The sequence below is a fragment of the Ailuropoda melanoleuca genome, chromosome 9 (assembly GCF_002007445.2).
Source record: "Ailuropoda melanoleuca isolate Jingjing chromosome 9, ASM200744v2, whole genome shotgun sequence".
In the NCBI taxonomy this organism is placed as follows: Eukaryota; Metazoa; Chordata; class Mammalia; order Carnivora; family Ursidae; genus Ailuropoda; species Ailuropoda melanoleuca.
This window is the reverse complement of record NC_048226.1, coordinates 73196322-73215296: the sequence shown is the minus strand read 5'-3', so window position 1 is coordinate 73215296 and position 18975 is coordinate 73196322. Positions and strand designations below refer to the sequence as shown.

The following is an 18975-nucleotide window of genomic DNA, read 5'->3' as shown; positions in this document are numbered from 1 at the left end:
AAAATTCTCCAAAGGGAACTGGTATAATCTTATTTTGAAGAGAATGTTACAGATTATTTTCAGCAATCCCCATTTAACTGTCCTAAGCATTTACTGAATATTGGTACAGCCGTGATCCATATAGAAGCCAGAGGCCTATCGGTGTCTACCCCTATTCACTGTGTTCCATAGTCATATGGTAGCTACTGAGATAAAGAAAACAGCTCAGTAGTTTAAAAACAAAAGAATGCCTCTACATAGTGGTCTCAAATCTTAAACAAATTAAGTGCCTTACTAATTTATGTCTACCCTTAAGAGACAGGTTGTTTAGTACTGTTGCTTTGGAATTCTACAGCCCCTGATATGTGTAATTGATAAACTACTTGGCTGTTTCTGAATCTGGATTTATCAGAGAGAGTTATTACATGGATGGGTCCAGGATACTAGATAGTTGATCTCTAACTTTTCACTTAAATTCTAATTTGGGTTACATAATAATACCCTCGAAACAAAAATTTTAACACATTAACCTACCAGAAAATACATTTCAACATAGACCACAGCCTGGAAAAGGATAAATGTTTTTCACTAGAAAAGTCTGAAGTTCTCATAATCTTAAATTTAAAAAATGATGAGAGTTACATCATTTGTTTTACTTTCAAGATCTTCTGAGACCACACTTGGGTTGCACTATGGTCAAATGGCAAGAGTTCATGCAGCTTATGAACCATGAGAATAATTTGCAGTTGGCATGTTTTAAGCTTAAGTCCTTATTACTTATTGGTATATTTTATAATGCCCAACAGGGACTTTTATTTAATTTATGCTTATTTTGCTCTCACTAATGACTAGAGAAACAGAAAGGTATGCATTATCTCTCTTCTTCTGATACAAACAACCCCTTCCCTCTCAATAGAGCTACCTTTTATTTATCTACTACTTTTAGCTTTTCAATTTGCTAAAACCCTCATTTATCTTCCCTTAATCAATGCTGGGAAGTGGGAGGCAGGGAGCTAATATAGAGCTGATATTCATGATATCCATCTCACACACTAGAAAATGGTACAGGTAGAGCAAATAAATAACTTTTCTGAGGCTTATACTTAGTGATTATAGGAAGAGCTGCTAACTATCTAATATCGATTGTTCCCTTTTTCCTTCCTGATTCTATTTGAAATAACAATANTAAAAAAAATAAAAAAAAAAAAAAAAAAAAAGAGAGAGAGAGAGACATTTTTTCCCCACTTTCTTTCTCTAGATAGCACTGTGAGACAGTTCTGGACACCGAGACATGAGCTGAAGTGTCCTAGAGCCTTCTGGGAAAGTTTTTGCTTCACTGATACAGGTGCCACTCCTTCCTGCCCCTACTTTCCTCCTGTCTGGAAGATGGACGTGATGACCAGAGCTATAGTGTCTTTGAACCAAGAGGAAATGATGAAGAGATTTTTAAAGAGACCTGACATCCTGAATTTATACCAGTAATTGCCTACTTCTAGATTTCTTCCACAAGAGAAAAATAGAGCTATACGTGACTGTACTCAGGGTCTTACTCACAGACAAATGCAACTTCTCACCTTTAGAGTGGGAACTTGAATTTAGGTTCTCGGTTTCTAGCTCTGTCATCTTTCCATTGTTGTAGATTATGGTGCCCGCCAATCCTAGGCTATAACTGGACTTGTTATTCCTAGCACCCATGAGATGTAATGTTCAACATCAAGTCCTACAGCATGAAAACAAGGGTAGTATCACATCTTGTATTTTAATTGGTTACCTCTATAGCTCTGAGCAAAAAAGCAAGTAACCAAAGTCTGTTGTTGACATTTTTCTTTCTCCCTCACCTCTCTCTCTCCCTCTCCCTCTCTCTCTCTCTCTCTCTCTCTCTCACACACACACACACACACACACACACACACTTTTAATGAGATTCTCTGGACCCCTGGCACTTAATGTCCTTTGGAATCTATTACTCAAATCCTATCAAGGCCTGCCCTTTCCTAAGGGCCTAAAGCTCTCAGCTACACTTTCTGCTGCCTCTCTACCACCAATCAAAGCTGAAAGGATGAGAGGAGAAATGTAGAGTTATTGTCACTGAAGTAACTTATGGGGAAGGAAATATCATTTTAGGATGGTGTCTGCATGATGACTCATAAATCCAGTCGAACCTCTAAGATTGGAGAGCACTGAAGAGTCATTTATGAGTAAGGGGTTTCACCAGAACTCTCATCTAATTCAAGTAGCTACTCTTCTCCTAATTCTAGCCCCCTTGAACGTCCTCACTGCCCCCTCCACCCCCAGCCAGCACAGGTGGCAACACAGCATAATGCAGGGATTTGCCGTGTATAGTTTAGACCTGCCAAGTCCTAGAGTTAGAAGAGTCCTAGAAACAGGGAAAGGAAGGAATGTACTTTTACTAATTCTGCACATTTAAAAATATCATTAGTAGAAATTTGAACTGTGTAATACAAATCGGGTAATTAAAAGTTTCCGCTTTTTAATGTACGTCTGGCATGCTGTGAACCCTCCAATAAATATTCTTCCTTGTGCCCTCCCCTTTTCTTTTCTCATCTGCTGTCATGTTACTTGGTGTAAAAAGCTTACTTCCTCTTTCAGATCATTCTATCATAGTCTTTATATTCCTCCCATGAGAATATCAGTTCTGCTGGGCCTATCAAGCGGAAAAAAAACCCCAACAAAAACAAAAACAAAGTACACTCAAGCAACAGATTTGGTTTCTAGACTCAGATTTATGACTCTGGATAAATGATCTTGGGCAGAGTGTTGACCAATCCTGCATCTTAGTTTTCTTAGTTGAAAATATGGTGAGGCAGATTCACCTTGGAAAGGCACTTTTCAGTTCCAAGATTCTGTAATTGAAGCCCATGTTTATACATATGTCATTAATCTTTGCAACAATCTTGTGGGGAAGGAGAGTAAAATCATCCCCATGTTGTAGGCTCCATGACTTGTCTACTGGTGCAAAGCTGGCAGGCAGCCATGCAGGGAACTAAACCCGGATATTAGCTGACCTCTTTCTCTGCAGAGAAAGCTACACCATCATTTCTCGACACAAAAAGGAGACAAAGGAGGTCAACTAGGTGAGATTTTAAGGCTCGCCCTCAAATTCATAGATACAGGCAGGGAGATTCACTCCCTTAAGATGCGGGAGTATAATTTGTAAATATATCCCACTGTATTCAGATCACATCTGCTTTAGACCTTATAGTTGTTGAATCTCTCAGGGATGGAGGCTCTTGCTACAAAAGTTTAAACAAAGGTTTATTAAATATAATGTTTGCCCTCTCTTCATAAAGAATAATGATAGTCAATGAGATTTATTTATTTTATAATTTAACACGTGTTTATACTGATATATGTGGACTCTATATTTTGGGGGATAACGTAAATTCTAGAATTATTTCTGAGTTGGGATTCTCAACATACAATCACATACTAACCAATAGAATGTAAACATTGACGAGTTTTAAACTATTAGTCTATTAAACATGGGAAAATGGAATATGAACACTAACAATGACAATGATTTACTTTGCTAAATGCTCGATCCTCTGTTTTTACCAAGTTCCTCAGGGGACATGGTAGTAGGTGGCTGAACAGAACCCGGGACTGGTAGTCAGAAGCTTCAGGCTCTGTTCCAGGGACTTGCACTGACTCATTCCAAGACCAGTGCCTATCAGTTGATCTCTCTTATGCTCTCAGGTGTGAAAATTTAGGAGTGTTGCCTAACTTCACTAACCTCTGAGAAATGCTATGAATGTAGGTATAACTCTGGAAAAAGTAAAAAGGATTGGGGGAAAAAGCATAAGATGAGTCTTACCCAACTTAACATGACGAATAACTATTACTTTCTTAAAGAGAATTTAAACTTTAAAGAGAATTTAAATTCTAGATTGTAAAAGAACTATTTCTAAATGTCGATCACCTCTCCTTTGGTAGCAAAATCTCTCAATTTTATGGAGGGAAAAGATTAGAAAAGAGGGCAATTTTGTCTTCTTTTCACCCCCTTTGAACTTTGTAAGTCCGACTGTGCTCCTTCAAAAAATCTGATAGAATGTTATTTGAAGGGTTAGGGCAGTTTCACAGTGAATGGAAAGAGGAATTCTTCATTTTTGAGAAAGCCCCATATATTTTGCAATTCTGTTCAGAGTTTGCATCACTTCTTTATCTGTTCAACATTTGTTGGGTGCTGCACATTATGCTCAACTACAAAGACAATGAAGATACGGTGTCTACACCCAAGGAACTGCCAACAGATCAGAGGCATTAGATATTTCAACAAATTGTGACACTACAGTATGGGGAGTGTGAAAGAAGACAGCAAAGAGGTGCCAGGGCATCTAGAAAAAGTCAAAGCTGTGGTTTATCAGTTAACCTTGGTGGACAATGGAAACAAGAAAAAGAAGGTAATTTTCCAGATATTGTAAGTTTTATAGCAATGGGTTTTAAAAAATGAATATTTAATCAAACTGAATTGTGCACCTGGCAATGTGTCAGGCAGCAGTCAAGTCTATAAAAGCACCGGTTTTGGAGTTGGACAGATAAAATTACAACTCCATTTGTGTCTGTAGGTGTGACCTTGGGCAAGTTGCCTGACCTCTCAAAATCTATTTCTTTGTTTAGAGAATGGAGATTATAAAAGTATCTACTCCTCATGGGGTTATATGAAGATTATGTGGGAGAATACACATAAGCTCCCAGCCCAGGTCTTGAAACCAGGTAAGATTGTAAGTGTTCAGTAAATACTAGTTACTAGTAAGTACTCTATATACACTTTCTCATTGAACTCTTACAACAATCCAATGGATAGGCATTCCTAAAATAGGATATAGAACACGAGATACTAGGAAGATAGCTTCCAAACCACAAAAGACTATGTGTGCCATGATAAGGAGTCTGGAATATATGTAGGAGGCAATGGTAAATCTTTTGAGAGTTTTTAAGAGAGAACCAATGAGTTCTACGTTTTAGAAAGACCCTTAAGACGACAGTGTGGATAATGGGTTGGAAGGGCAGGGAGAAGGAAGAAAGGTTAGAAGTCCAGTTAGGAATTTCTTGTAGTAAGTCACTCTGACTAATAGTAGTATGGGAAATCCTAAATGCAACACATATCGCCTGTGAGTCCAACCTCCACCTCCTCCTCTACCCTGTAATGGCAAAAGCATCAGGGCTTGCCGAAATGCTGACTCCTTCAAGATATGAACTGCACCAGCAATGGTGGTCTTTTCGGATTCGTTTTCTTTGTTCCTAAGTGGCATGAGGTTTTGATCATTTCTGGAAGGCCGCAAATAAGCTCCCTGCTAGAATTGGAGGAACTAAGTATCAGTGTGATTGGTTCTTGGCTGCAGGCGAGAAGTCCAAAGCAGACGTTCTAAAGCCCTGGGGTTTGATACCGTCATCATTTTTGTCATCTTCCTATGTAGATGATGTCATCATCATTCTTCTGTACATTGACTCCAGAGTAGTAAATCACACAATAGTAGAGTTGATGCAAAACACAGAGTATCTCATTGTACCATGGATTCACCACCACATACCTAGTGCTTTATCTTTTTCTGTTTCAAAAAGCCAGTTTTCCTTATCCTAGCATTTAATGTTTCCACTATAAAACAGTAATCTCTATTCACTATTTTTGCTGGAAATTCTCAAGTGTGAAAAGTAAACTTCAGAAGAGCAAGGAATGCAACTGAAGTTTAAAACGTGCCAAAGGCTACTCTTCTTTCACAGTATCAGAAGCTAGATAATTCAGGACCGCTCTCTTGCTCATGTACCAGCACTGGAATATAAACCTTAAGAAATGTATGAGAAACCAGGTTTTCTTTTGAAACAGCATCCTTTTTATTCTGAATATTTCCTTTTCTACACGTGCTCTGATCCAATTTTTCTTAACAAGACATGCTTTATCAGAGTGGCCTTGATTTCAATTGTTTGCATAACAGGTATTTGTACTTTGAGATACATGTTGTTGATCACATGACAGAGAACTATCTGGAGAAGACAGTCAAGATATAAAGAAGAAAAAGAGTTCCAGCAATTTATATTTTTCAGGATTTGCAATTTCAAAATGATAAAAGCAAAATGTGTGCTAGCCCTTTAAAAAAGTCATTGAACGCATTAACATCATGTTGCATTTAAAATATGTTAATCATATATTTAAAAATTGGTTTGAAATATTTATGAGGAAAATTAGAAACTAAGTGTTCTAAAGAATTTTCAAAATTATACAGTATTAAATTTATTTAGTATGTTTGAAACTGAGAAAAATATCACAACACTAGCGAGTAACTACGAGATCTTTTTGTGAAGTTTAAGACTTGGCGGTGGTGGTTGTTTTTTATTACAAGAATCTACAGTGTTAAACTAGAAGATCAGCTTTGAGACTTGGAATAAAAAGTGGAGGGAAAAAACCATTCTTAAATACTATCACAAATTTAATCAATGTGTAAGAGTTTAAAAAAAAAACAAGAAAATAAGATTTATTTATTTATTTATTTATTTATTTATTTATTTATATTTGAGAGCAAGGAAGAGAGAAAGAGTGCAGGAGAGAGCAGGGAGAGGGGCAGAGAGGGAGGGAGAGGGACAAGCTGACTCAGCCCTGAGCACAGAGCCCTATGCAGATCTTGATCTCATCATCCTGACACTGTGACCTGGGCTGAAATCAAGAGTGCACATTTAACCGACTGAGCCACCCAGGTGCCCCCCAAATTAGATACATTTAAAGTAAAAAAAATTACAACCAAGATTAATCATCCAAATAGAAAAAAATGTTAAGGAACCACAAGACCAAAGCAAAAATAAGCAAATTAATTTAAAAATATGAATATGCAACTAATGAATCATTGAACATTACATCAAAAATTAATGATGTACCATATGCTGGCTAATGAACATAATAATAAAAAAATAAAAATAAAAAAATAAAATACAAATAAAATAAATATGAAAAATGACTGAATTAAAAGCAAAAAGCCACCTAACTTCAATCACAGCCAGGTCATACAGAGAATGACAGTTGTATAAATCCCACAGGCAGAAAGGAGAAAAGACTAGTTTTTAAAAAGTGATTTCCAAAAACACCTTAATTTAACCATCAAAAGCTATAAAAGGTAGGGGTGCCTGGGTGGCACAGCAGTTAAGCGTCTGCCTTCGGCTCAGGGCGTGATCCCGGCGTTATGGGATCGAGCCCCACATCCGGCTCCTCCGCTATGAGCCTGCTTCTTCCTCTCCCACTCCCCCTGCTTGTGTCCCCTCTCTCACTGGCTGTCTCTATCTCTGTCGAATAAATAAATAAAATCTTTAAAAAAAAAAAAGCTATAAGGTAAAAAAGGCCTTTTTAGGGGCACCTGGGTGGCTCAGTCAGTTGTGTCTGACTCTTGACTTCAGCTCAGGTCATGATCTCAGGGTCATGAGATCAAGCCCCATGTCCGGCTCCATGCTTAGAGCAGAGTCTGCTTAGGATTCTCTCTCCCTCTCCCTCTGCCCCTCCCCTTGCACTCTCTCTCCCCCAATAAATAAATACATAAATACATAAATAAATACATAAAATTTTTTAAAAAATTAAAAAGATCTTTTTAGTTAATAGTCTGAGACAGTAAATGTCATACCTCTACTGAATAATTTAATTTTGAAAATTAAATAACAGAAATGTGGTTAACTCCATAACCCTGACTTGCCTCTAATAAGTAAGCTTGATAGCTTCAACCCTGAGATATTTCCCATATGTCTAGATTGATTTTTCATTTAAATTTTTTTTTCCTTGTAAGAAGTTATGTGGCAACACAGACATACAACACCCCCAAATAAAACCCTGAACAGACTAAGATAGTACTTCATGATAGAAAAGAATTTTTTAATCCTGAAAATTATAGCTAGATTAGCATTTGAAAATATATGAACTTAAAAGAGCAAATTTCAAGCATAGAGAAAAGAAAAAGGTATGTATGCATTAAATATAACTAATTCCTGTAATAAATCTACATATAATCTAAATCCTTTCATGATAAAGTAAGCATATGAAAAAATAGAAGAATGTAGTTCAATCTCAAAAAAATTTTAAGTGTCACATGTCACGTCACTTCAGCAAGCTAGGGAAACATTGCTGATGACACGGTACAGGATTACCTTGGTGACCAAGGCAGGGGAGGCTAGGAGACCTAACCCGTGATTAACTGGAGTTCAGGTTGTCAGCATCTCTCGCTGGACTAATCGACTATCCTATTTTCTGAAAATTCCAGTTACAGAAAGAACTATTTAAAACTCAAATCTGACAGGGAACATCATATGATGATGCATCAACTAGCCATCTAGTAGCATCAGTGATGTGGCTAAATGGAGAGTGTAGTTCCTTGCTCTCCCCTCCTGTGCCTGTAGAGTGAATTTATTCATCAGACCAGCTCTTTTTGTTTTTCTTTTTCTCGGCAATGATGAGCCCTGAGTTATACTGAAACCCTAAGCTCATTTCAAATCTGGCTAAAAGACAGTTTTGACTTTTGGCAATTCTGATGAAGCATGGGGAATCAGGACGAGCATGTGTGTGGTGGGGACAGGGTGTTGTAGGTCTCTCTAGCAAGTACGTAAGATTTATATACTATCTCTTCCTCACCTGTAAAATGGAAATAACCTTAGTCCTGCCTACTTCATGGGGATGTTAGGGGACTTAATGTGCAATTAGGATGTATGTTCAAAGTCTTGTTTTTTAAAGATTTTATTTATTTATTTGACACAGAGAGAGTGAGAGTGCACAAGAAGGGGGAGCAGCAGGCAGAGGGAGAAGCAGGGGATTCAATCCCAGGACCCTGAGATCATGACCTGAGCCGAAGGCATACGCCTAACCAACTGAGCCACTCAGGCGTCCCTGTTAAAGGTCTTTATAAATCATGCAGTGCAGAGCAAATTCAAGTAATTCTCTATCAGAAATAGTGGATTTATAATTGAGACACAAGTAAAGAGGAATAACAATTTCAGTGCTCACAGGCAGAAAAGAAGGCTAATTATGAGTGTACATCATGTCACTGGCTAACTCTGAGACCTCATTTTGTCACTGTTACACTCTCTCCAGTCATACTAGTATTCTTTGTGCTTCTTGAACCAAACTCGTTTTCACCCCCCAATATTTGCACTTACTGTCATCTCTCTACATGGTTAGCTACTCTCCTGGATCCTTGCACAGCTTCTTATCATTTGGGTTTCAACTTTAATGATACCTTCTCAAAAATGCCCCCATCTATATCCAAGATCATTATGCTACTGCCCTACCCCACTCCAATCTCATGTGATCATTATTTTCTTTTTCAACATATATTATCAAAATATCTTTTTTTTAATTTTATTTATTTATTTGACAGAAATAGAGACAGCCAGCGAGAGAGGGAACACAAGCAGGGGGAGTGGGAGAGGAAGAAGCAGGCTCATAGTGGAGGAGCCTGATGTGGGGCTCGATCCCATAACGCCGGGATCACGCCCTGAACCGAAGGCAGATGCTTAACCGCTGTGCCACCCAGGCGCCCCTATATTATCAAAATATCTTATTTCTTTTTTAGTTGTTCATGGATAAAGTCACCACTCTGTAAGAGCTCTGTGCCCTTTTTTGGAAGGAGGACCTGAGTGACCAAGCAGTCTGTCACTAGCAAGATCAAACGGCCAGCATTCTGGATGACAGGAAGTTCATAGTGACCTTGTCAAATCAGAGAAATGATCAGCTAGAAACCTGACTTTCCCAGAGGAATGAGGTGGGGAAAGAAAACACACAAGGACAAAAAACACTAAACAGACTCAGGATAAATTGCCTTTTTTTTTCTTTGCCCTTTCATATATAAGATTTTGGAACTGGCATAACACATTAAGCAAAAATAGCCGTTTAGAGAATAGAATTTCTTGTTCTTGTTTGTCAGTACCCTGCAACCTGAATCCTATGAAAAAAGATTATAGTAGCCTGAATAGATGAAATTGACAATTTTCCATATGATGAATTTGGATAAATGAAGACATTCTCTTAAAAATTAAATTCAAAATGTGTGCACTTATTGTTCAAATAACTCATTTGCCTATAATTTGCATTCTGTAGCATATGGAATGTTATTTTAAAATATTCTCTCTTAGTCTCATCCTCTAAGGCACATTTATTTGTTGGCATTCCTCAACATCCTCTTTTCAAAAAAAGTGTCTTTTTTTTTTTTAAAGTAAGCTCTATGCCTAATGTGGGCCTCGAACTCATGACCCCAAGAACAAGAGTTGTGCGTTCTATTGACTGAGCCAGCCATGCACCCCTGTCTTCACTTCTGAGACACCTAATTACCTTCTACTCACTATTTATATACCTTCCCCACAACTCACTCTCCAAGGCCCTGCTTTCAGCTTTCAGCAGATCTCTATTTGGTGTTTCTTCTTCTAAATTCCAGTGCAGAATTATATATAACCCTGCTGTGACACTTAAAGAAATACATGATTACAACTGTGCATGTGCCTGTCTCATCAGATTCTACTCGTATTACCAAGTATGCAGTCCCAGTGCTCAGGTATCACAAAGCACAGCAGGCAGTCAATACATGTTTTCGCTTTATACTTTTCCATAGTGCTAACATCTGTTTTAACCATTGCCCATATGTTACTTTATTGCTACTGTTTGAATGTCAACATGGGTGGGATTGGGGGCATTTGTTTTTTATATTTTTTGATGGTAAAAACTCAGACCTTCTTTTAGGAAAAAAAATCCTCAAGGGATGGAGTAAAGAGGCTTTGCTGTGTCAATTTTTCATTTAACTGGAAGGAAAGCATATTGAAGAAAATCCCAGAGAATGGATGAATCTTTATATAGTTCTATTTTTCCAATTAATTTACTCAGTCATGTAAATAAGAACCATAGAGTGGTTTGAACACAGTCTTTGGAGCCAGGGCCTTAGGTCTGAGTTGTGGCTCTGACAGTGGCTAAGCTGATTTGCCCTTAGGCAAATTTCTTAATCTTTCCATGCCTTAACTTTCTCATTTGTAAAATGGGGGTAATAATTGTACCTAATGCACAGAGTTGATCTGAAGGTATATTCAACAAATATTTATTTAGGATGTATTACATACCAGGCTCTGCTCTTGATATGAGCTATCAAGCATGAGAAAAAGGACAAAAGTTCCTTCTTCATAGGGTTGCATTCTAGTTAGCATAATAAACAAATACACATAGATGTGGTAGTGATAAGAGCTACAGAAGAAAAAAAAAAGAGGGAAGAGAAGTAGCGGGACATGAGCTGTTGAGGAACAGGTGGGATTTGAAATTGTAGACAGGATGGCTAGGGAAGGTCACCAGATAAAGAAAGTGAGGGTACTGGCAGCATCAGTCTCTATGGGGGCAGCCTGGAAGGCAGAGGGAACAGTAATTGCAAAAACCTTCAGAAAGAAGCATGTCTGATAGGTTCAAGGGACCAATGTAGTTGAAGCGGAGTAAACAAGGAGGAAATTAGAGGCAATCGGTGTGTATGTGTGTGGTGCACACTTGTGCCCATGCAGGGGGGTGATCAGTGATCAGATGGGGCCCTGGATGCTGCGATGGCAACTTCAGCTTCTGATGAGAAACAGGAGGGGTTAGGCACAGGAGTGAAAGAATGAGATGCATGTCTTAGCACATTCCTCCAGCTCAGCAGTCTTACTGAAAGCTGACTGGCTGGGAGTGGGGTAAGGGGAGGGGGAAGAGCGAGTTGGGAGGTTTTGCAGGGGAGAGCAAAAGCAGAGGGAAGGAGACCAGTCAGAAGAAGGTACTAGTTAGACTGCAATGGCAGTCAAAAGATGATGGAGTGTGGAGCCAGGAGGAAGCAGTGCAGGTGCTAAGAACTGGGCGGGTTCAGGATCTATGTTGAGAATACAGCCAATAGGATATCTGGGCTGATAAGATACAAAGTGGGAGAGGAAAAAGAAGAGTCTAGAATTCCACCAGTATTTCTTGGCCTAAACGTCTAGAAAAATGGTGCTTCCATGAACTGAAATAAGCTAATATAGCTTAATGTATGATTCTTAACCATTATGCTAAAATGTATCAACATGTTAATTAGTTAACATATGTAAAGCACTTAGTATAGTACTTAATACCAAGTCACTCCTATGTCAACATTTGCTGTTATTATGAATAAATTGAGATGGGAAAATTTTAAATCCCATTATATAAAAATTTTAAATCCCAGTATATATCCCATTTAATGAAGGGAAAATGTTCATGTTAGAGTTACAACTTTTGGTCTTTGGAAATCAAGTGATTGAGGGGCACCTGGGTGGCTCAGTCGCTTAAGTGTCTGCCTTTGGCGCAGGTCATGATCCCAGGACCCTGGGATTACATACCGCATTGGGCTCCTTCTGCTTCTCCCTCTGTCTGCTGCTCCCCTTGCTTGTGCTCCTGCACTCTCTCTCTCTCTGACAAATAAATAAAATCTTTTTAAAAAGTGATTGAAATGAGAAATTGGAAGACTTTCCATTGGCAGAGACAGTATAGGAAACGTGATTTTCAAGTAATGACCAAATTCCGTCTTCTTCAATTCCCCTTTGCACCTGCAAACGCCTTTAATACCGTGACTCTTTCTGTTCTTTACTCTTGAAAGTATCCCAATCCTCAAAAACAACAACAACAACACCACACACACACACACACACACACACACACACACACGCACATTACCTTTTAAAAACAGTCTGTGTTTTACACTCACTATAGCAATGGAATTTACATTAAGAAGTACTATTGTAAGTACCATTGAAGTACCCTGTGTTTTGAAGAAACAGCCATGACATTTATTTTTTTACTATTATGTTCTTGAAATTGTGAAGGCCAATACAATGAAACTGTTAGAGAATGCTGAAGTGCATGCAAATATCCTAACCAGTGTAAACCTAAAACGCTTTTGGTTTTCATGCAATGATACCTATGTTTGTCCATGGAGTTCATTTCTCATTGGTGAATTGTAGATGGAATTTCAAACTGAAAATATTTGACGTCTTTTTTGTGGCAGGAAAAGACCCTGACTATGGAAATAACTATGTGACTAATCCTATTCGGTTCATTGATTTTGTATCATTTCCCTTTCAAGAATATCTGGAACAAGAGAGTGGGACCCCTTCCACAATTACTATTAGGATCTGTAGGGTTTGTCCCAGTGGGTATTAGCTTATACCTATAATTCTCTTTCTGTGGAAGGTAAAGCTCTATTAAATGTATGCTGATGTGCAAAATTCCACTGTAGTTTAAATCTTCACATATAACAGGGCCTGGTAAATAAATAACATCAGGGACCAACAAACAGACAACAAATTAAGGTCTGGTTGCTTTGACTAGACCAAGAAACTAAAACAAACAAATGCAGAAAGCAAGTACTAACTGCTGGCAACCACCCCACCCACCTCCACTGTGTTTTCCTCTGAAAGTCAGGGGCATTAGACAAAATTCTTTGTCATACAGTGATTCCAAAATCCACTGTCAAACATACTTACATTATGTTATTTTTTTCTAAAGCCAAAGCCTTACAGTAATTTACAAATCGATTTGTCTCTTAAGTGGAAGGAACAAAGATAGAAAAGGAATTTGGGAATCTAAGTAACCTCTTTTATTTTTAATGTCACGGAGGTGCTGTGGGCTGTGGTTCTGCTAATTCAATAAAGGATACAAGCTCTCTGAGACTGGCACACATTCAGCACCGGGATTCAAAATAACTAAGACTCTAATTGTTGGAAGTCCTCTGGAGACAGATTTCACAGTGCTCCTTGTGATTCAGTGAGTTAAGGGGTCCTATCATTATTTCCAATAGTAATTAAATGCAGAACTTACTCTCTTTAGTTCGGGGCAAATTCTTGAATTTCTCCTTCTTTCCTCTTTCTAACTTTCCATTTACACAGAATCTCATCTAAGAATGTTTTGTTTAATGTTGATGCTTAAAATTTATAATTGAACAGTACTTCATGGTTTATAAAGTGCTCTCATATATATTTCATAATCAATATTTTTACTGGTTCAATTTTTTTTCTTACAAATTGTCCTAACAATCCTATGATGAAGAAATTATTCATAGCATTTCTGTTCTTTGGATGTATAATTTGAAGCTCTGAGAAAAACTACCGGATCCCTAAGAACTCATAGTTTTAAGGAGCAGAACCATAACTTGAACCTAAGTCTTTAGTTTTAAGAACTTGTACTCTTGGGGCGCCTGGGTCGCTCAGCCATTAAGCGTCTGCCTTCAGCTCAGGTCATGATCCCAGGACCCTGGGATCAATCCCACATTGGGCTCTGTGCTCCGCAGGAAGCCTGCTTCTTCCTCTCCCACTCCCCCTGCTTGTGTTCCCTCTCACTGCCTCTCTCTCTGTCAAATAAATAACTAAAATCTTAAAAAAAAAAAAAAAGAACTTGTACTCTTTCCATTTCATTACAGTTAAATTTTGGTAATTAATTTACTAATAAAATTCTCTGAGTATTTTCCAGAGGAGTTCAGTCGAGACAGTTGGTTCAAGAACAGGTAGAATCACAGTGTGAGGGAATCAGGGTGAAGGAAGGTAGTGAGGAGAGACCAAAATTGGTTATGGATAAGCCACATAACAAAAAAAGAATACTCTTAAAATATTTGAATGTGAAATGCGCGGTCTTTGGTATATTACACAAGTAATAGATCACTCTATATTTTTATTTTTATTGCCATATTTCATCATATCTAAAACAGCATGTCTTATAAAATGCATCACCAAGAGAAAAAAAGGAAAACAAAACCCTGCCAATTAAACCATCGTACACCATTGAGCATAAGATACTTTCAGATTTTAAAAAGCTAAAATGTAAAAAAAAAAAAAAAAAAAAAGGCCGATCTTAGAATCAAAGAAATACAGAAGTAGTAACTGCAGAGGGTATGAAAGTTCTCAAAATCAGTCATAACACAACCTCACTAGACAATCAATAAGCATATATTAAGTGCCCATGGATGGGCACAACGAAGCAAAATGCAGGGTCTAGGTGAAGAAGCTTAAGTGCTACATATGAAATATTAATCACCATCCTTCAGTTTCACAATGTTGACCACTGTTGAAGAAAACAGATCCACTTACGCAAAAAGATGTCTGAGTGGGCAAGTGTCAGGAGAGAAGGTAAAAGAGGGAGGAAGAGAGAGGAGGAAACAGTTGGGGGTGGGCACAATGGCTTGGAGGGGAGGTAGAAGAATGTGGGAGGGTCTAGTTTAACCAGAAGCTTCGCCGAAATCCAAAGGCGGTCTGAAACCTGTCTGCACTAGATCTCCGGATTATAGAAATAATAATTGCTGTCCTGTATGTGAAATGATAATTTAAAACAACAGCAGCTTTGAGAAAAGGCTGCACACATTTTTATAACATCTATAGCTTCCTGTCTAATACTGAAGATTTTTCCATTCCTCCGCATTGTTTAAATCATGAAAACAGAAAACTAGATAACTTTAATATATTTCTCAAATTTGAACTACATATAATGATTAAATGTTGGGCAAGTCTTGGAAATCAAATTTTGTTATGACTGGTTATCAACTTCCTTGATGACTGAAAAGCTTTAGAATCTCTGATTAAAATTAAAAAGTTGTTTGAGCTGAAACTAACTAATCATCTAAATATTTTACTTGGGCATTTTGCATCTATCATGATTATCACAAAATCTGTGTGCTGAACTGGAAAGATGAAATTAGATTGTTTCTATTTAAAAACATTTCTGTTTCTGTAATGAGAATCTCATACGTAAATTGCCCTATAATGTGAAATAACTGCTTTTGAAATTACTTAAATAAAAAGAAAAGATACTCAACCTTTTAACTGTGCATTATGCTCATAAATTTATTACTAATTTGAAAGAGATAATATCCTCAACATCATTAAGCCTCATGCCCAAGTGGTAAACTGTATTATACATTCTGATGTTGTCATATAGTTGCTATGATTGAGGGAAAACTAACCTAGTAATGGTAATTACTTCTTTGTGAAAGGCAAAAGTATAAATAAATAATAATGCAGAGCAATTTCATTTTTAAAAGTCAATAATGAATTCCATCTCCTGTGTGCCATTAAAAATCAAAGAGGTTACTTACACGCTTCAGATCTTTTTATATCTTTATTTCTTCTATTTAAAAGAACAGGTCGATCCATCGATAATAATGTTATTTTGACTTGTTTGACCGAAACTTAAAAAAAAAAAAAAAGATGAAAACCTCCTATTTCTCTCCTCATTTCTCTGGAGCCCAGAGAATTTAAAGGAATAAAATACTAAAGGAAAACAAAAACATTTAAGCAAACTGTTAAGAGGATGGTTAGGAGAGACTAATGAAATGTATTACCAGCCTTTGAAAGGCAGAGCAGGGGCGATAAAATCTGAGCATGTGACTCGATCACTATTATTTCCCTAGCTGTGTGCAATTTTTCAGTTAAGGACAAGGTAAGACCATATGGAAACCTTACTGACAAATGATTTCCTGTGAATAGATGAAAAGAAGTCACTAACGACTTTGTTATAAATGGCCATTGGACATGCAAACAAACTCTCACTCACCATGTCTGAATCTATTTCTGAGAGTACCTCCTGATAGAATCGCACTTAGCAGCAGCACCTATAGCAAATCAGGGACAAAAAATGTGCATGCACAGAAAGTCTTTTTCATACCCTATATTTAGATTTAGTATTTCAACAGAGTTTACCCCCTCCAGGTCTCCCCGACCAAACATTCCTTTCCTAGAGCCAGTAACCAACATATCCATATAGCTTATCTGGATTTTGAAAATATAACATAAAGTCAGCCTTATCTGACTTTCCAAAATGACGTGTTTAAAGTGGAGAGAGCACTTAGACGTACCTTTGCGAGGGCAGAACATTTCTGAGGTCCTCCTTTCAAATCTATTCAGCCAGCAATATGCTGCTTTCAGGAAGAGAGGACAGGGATTGAGGTTCTCGTGCTTCCCTGGGTAATACAACACTTCCTCTCCAGGAGAGTGCCCTCTCCTCCCACCCGGTGCCTGACCCCTGGTGGCAGTGTGAGAGACTCAGAAGTTCTGTTTCTGCACAGAGGAAACTGTACCCGCCTTGTGACTGTGGACTTGATCTTGGCTCACTGAGCATTTTGGAAACAGTGCCAGAATGCTCTGCATAATATGTTACTAAGTTGACCCTGCAAGTCTATCGTGGAGTGAGATAAAAGAACTCAGTATCTAACTTCTGTACAGTTTCTTATCATAAAGTAAATCAATGACATGACCACCTTTAACGAATCTCTATTATTCAGTCTTAATAGCACGAACAGTAGATTTGAGAAGCTGGCTTTTTGTGCCTTTACAGATTTTTAAATGCTGCTGGCTCACTGTCCAAACCTGTTTGATTTTTTTCCCCCAGAACCTCCCACTGCATCATGAGACTGTATACCTTATACTAATATTATACTATTATGGTTATTTCTTTCTGTATTTCTTCCCTTTTAGGACGAGGAGAGAGTCCGTCACAACATCCATCATGGTGCTGAACACTTAGCAATTGAGCGAATGGACAGGAGTCATAATAACTCTCTCCTTCCTACCTGGCCCCCTCTTAATCCACATTCCCTGTTAGCTCTATGGAAGCAGATGGCAGCCTCCATAGCCTGACTCTCTCAGACTTTTATGAGATCCTTCGATGCAGCTCACTGAGATCTACACATACAATTCTGTATTTTATTTGGGGGTAGGAATCACAGTCCTGTATTTTATTTGGGGGTAGGAATCACAGTCCTGTAGAAAATGTCAGCTCAGATCCTTGCAAGTCCAAGGACTACTGGACAGCAAGACAGGTGGGCTTCAGGGACAAGTTAAAAGATAGAAAGGACACTGAAAACTGTGTGCAGCGTTAGCACATTGTAATGAACTGACAATGGTTATAAAGAAGGCACCGCTCATGTTACTACCAGTTCAGAACAATGACACTCCATATCATAGCAAGAATACTAAGATTTTGAATGCAATCCAGAACCTATAGCCTTTGCCAAGCTCTGACAGCTCCATAATAAACTACTCATTGCCTAGTGAAGCATCTCACCAAGCCAGTGATTTTTAGAGGGAAATGTTATAAACTGGCACTGTGATTCATTCTCAAACAAAATTTTTCATGTCTCATCTTTTCTATGGAACTATTTTGTATCCACTACAAACTCTTTATTTGGCTCCATTAAGAAGTCCAGCAGTATTCCTTATAAATGCTATTTGATAAGACAACCTATGTAAAACCTCTAGTAAAATTCTCGGCATTCTGCTACAAGTTGGGGCTTAATAGATATTAACTTCCATTTCTTTCCTTAATGACATGACTGGCTTAAAATAATGCTAATGATAACAGTGCCTTACATATGCTTAATGCTTTCTTATTTACAAAGTGCTTCAATTAATATTCTCGTGTTATGCATACAACCACACTAGGCGATGCTGCTTATTCTCAAAAGTTTTGCCGAGTTAGCTATGCAGAGAAAATTATTGACAGACCGTTTCCTTGCAGCTTTATATGGTGCACAAAAAGAGAGGGCAGAAGTGTTGTGACGATGCCCTGATGTTCATCTTCAAATATTTCAGCACAGCTGCAGACTCCCGGGGAAATAAGAACAGCAGGTAAAAATCAGGAAGGAATTGGCTCTTTTTAAAAGCAAGACTTCGTGTTAGAAGAAGAAACACACATAAAAAAACCCTGGACAAAATATAAATGCATGGTTTTCAACATCTGTGGAATATGCAAAGGAGGGCTTTGACATTTTTATGTCTCACATAGATGGTAATGCTACCTATATTTGCATAATGTTTGAATATGAACAAGAAAGCTGCAAAAACACTGACACATTCATATCAAACATACTTGTGAACTGGGATATGACAGGTGTATTTACTCTATAAGTAAATACATCTATCTGTGTGCCATATCTATACGAGATATGTATTTCCCAATATTTTGTCATTTGCTCTTTCTTATTTGCTCTCATTAGGAATCTGATAGGAGTTAGACTT

The 18975-nt window shown here is 37.9% G+C and overlaps 1 protein-coding gene across 3 annotated transcripts in view; it reads right to left on the bottom strand.

Moving 5' to 3' along the window:
- The window catches only part of OXR1 (oxidation resistance 1), a 433201-nt gene that overhangs the window by 101090 nt on the left and 313136 nt on the right, over window positions 1-18975 (bottom strand). The window contains exon 1 of one of the 3 annotated variants that reach the window (XM_034668473.1): window positions 16815-16848. The exons of the other annotated variants lie outside the window; for them this stretch is intronic. Coding sequence (XP_034524364.1) covers window positions 16815-16833 — 19 coding nt within the window. The 5' untranslated portion in view covers window positions 16834-16848. Of the gene's footprint in view, window positions 1-16814; window positions 16849-18975 lie in introns of those variants that run through there. 3 annotated transcript variants of the gene reach the window in all.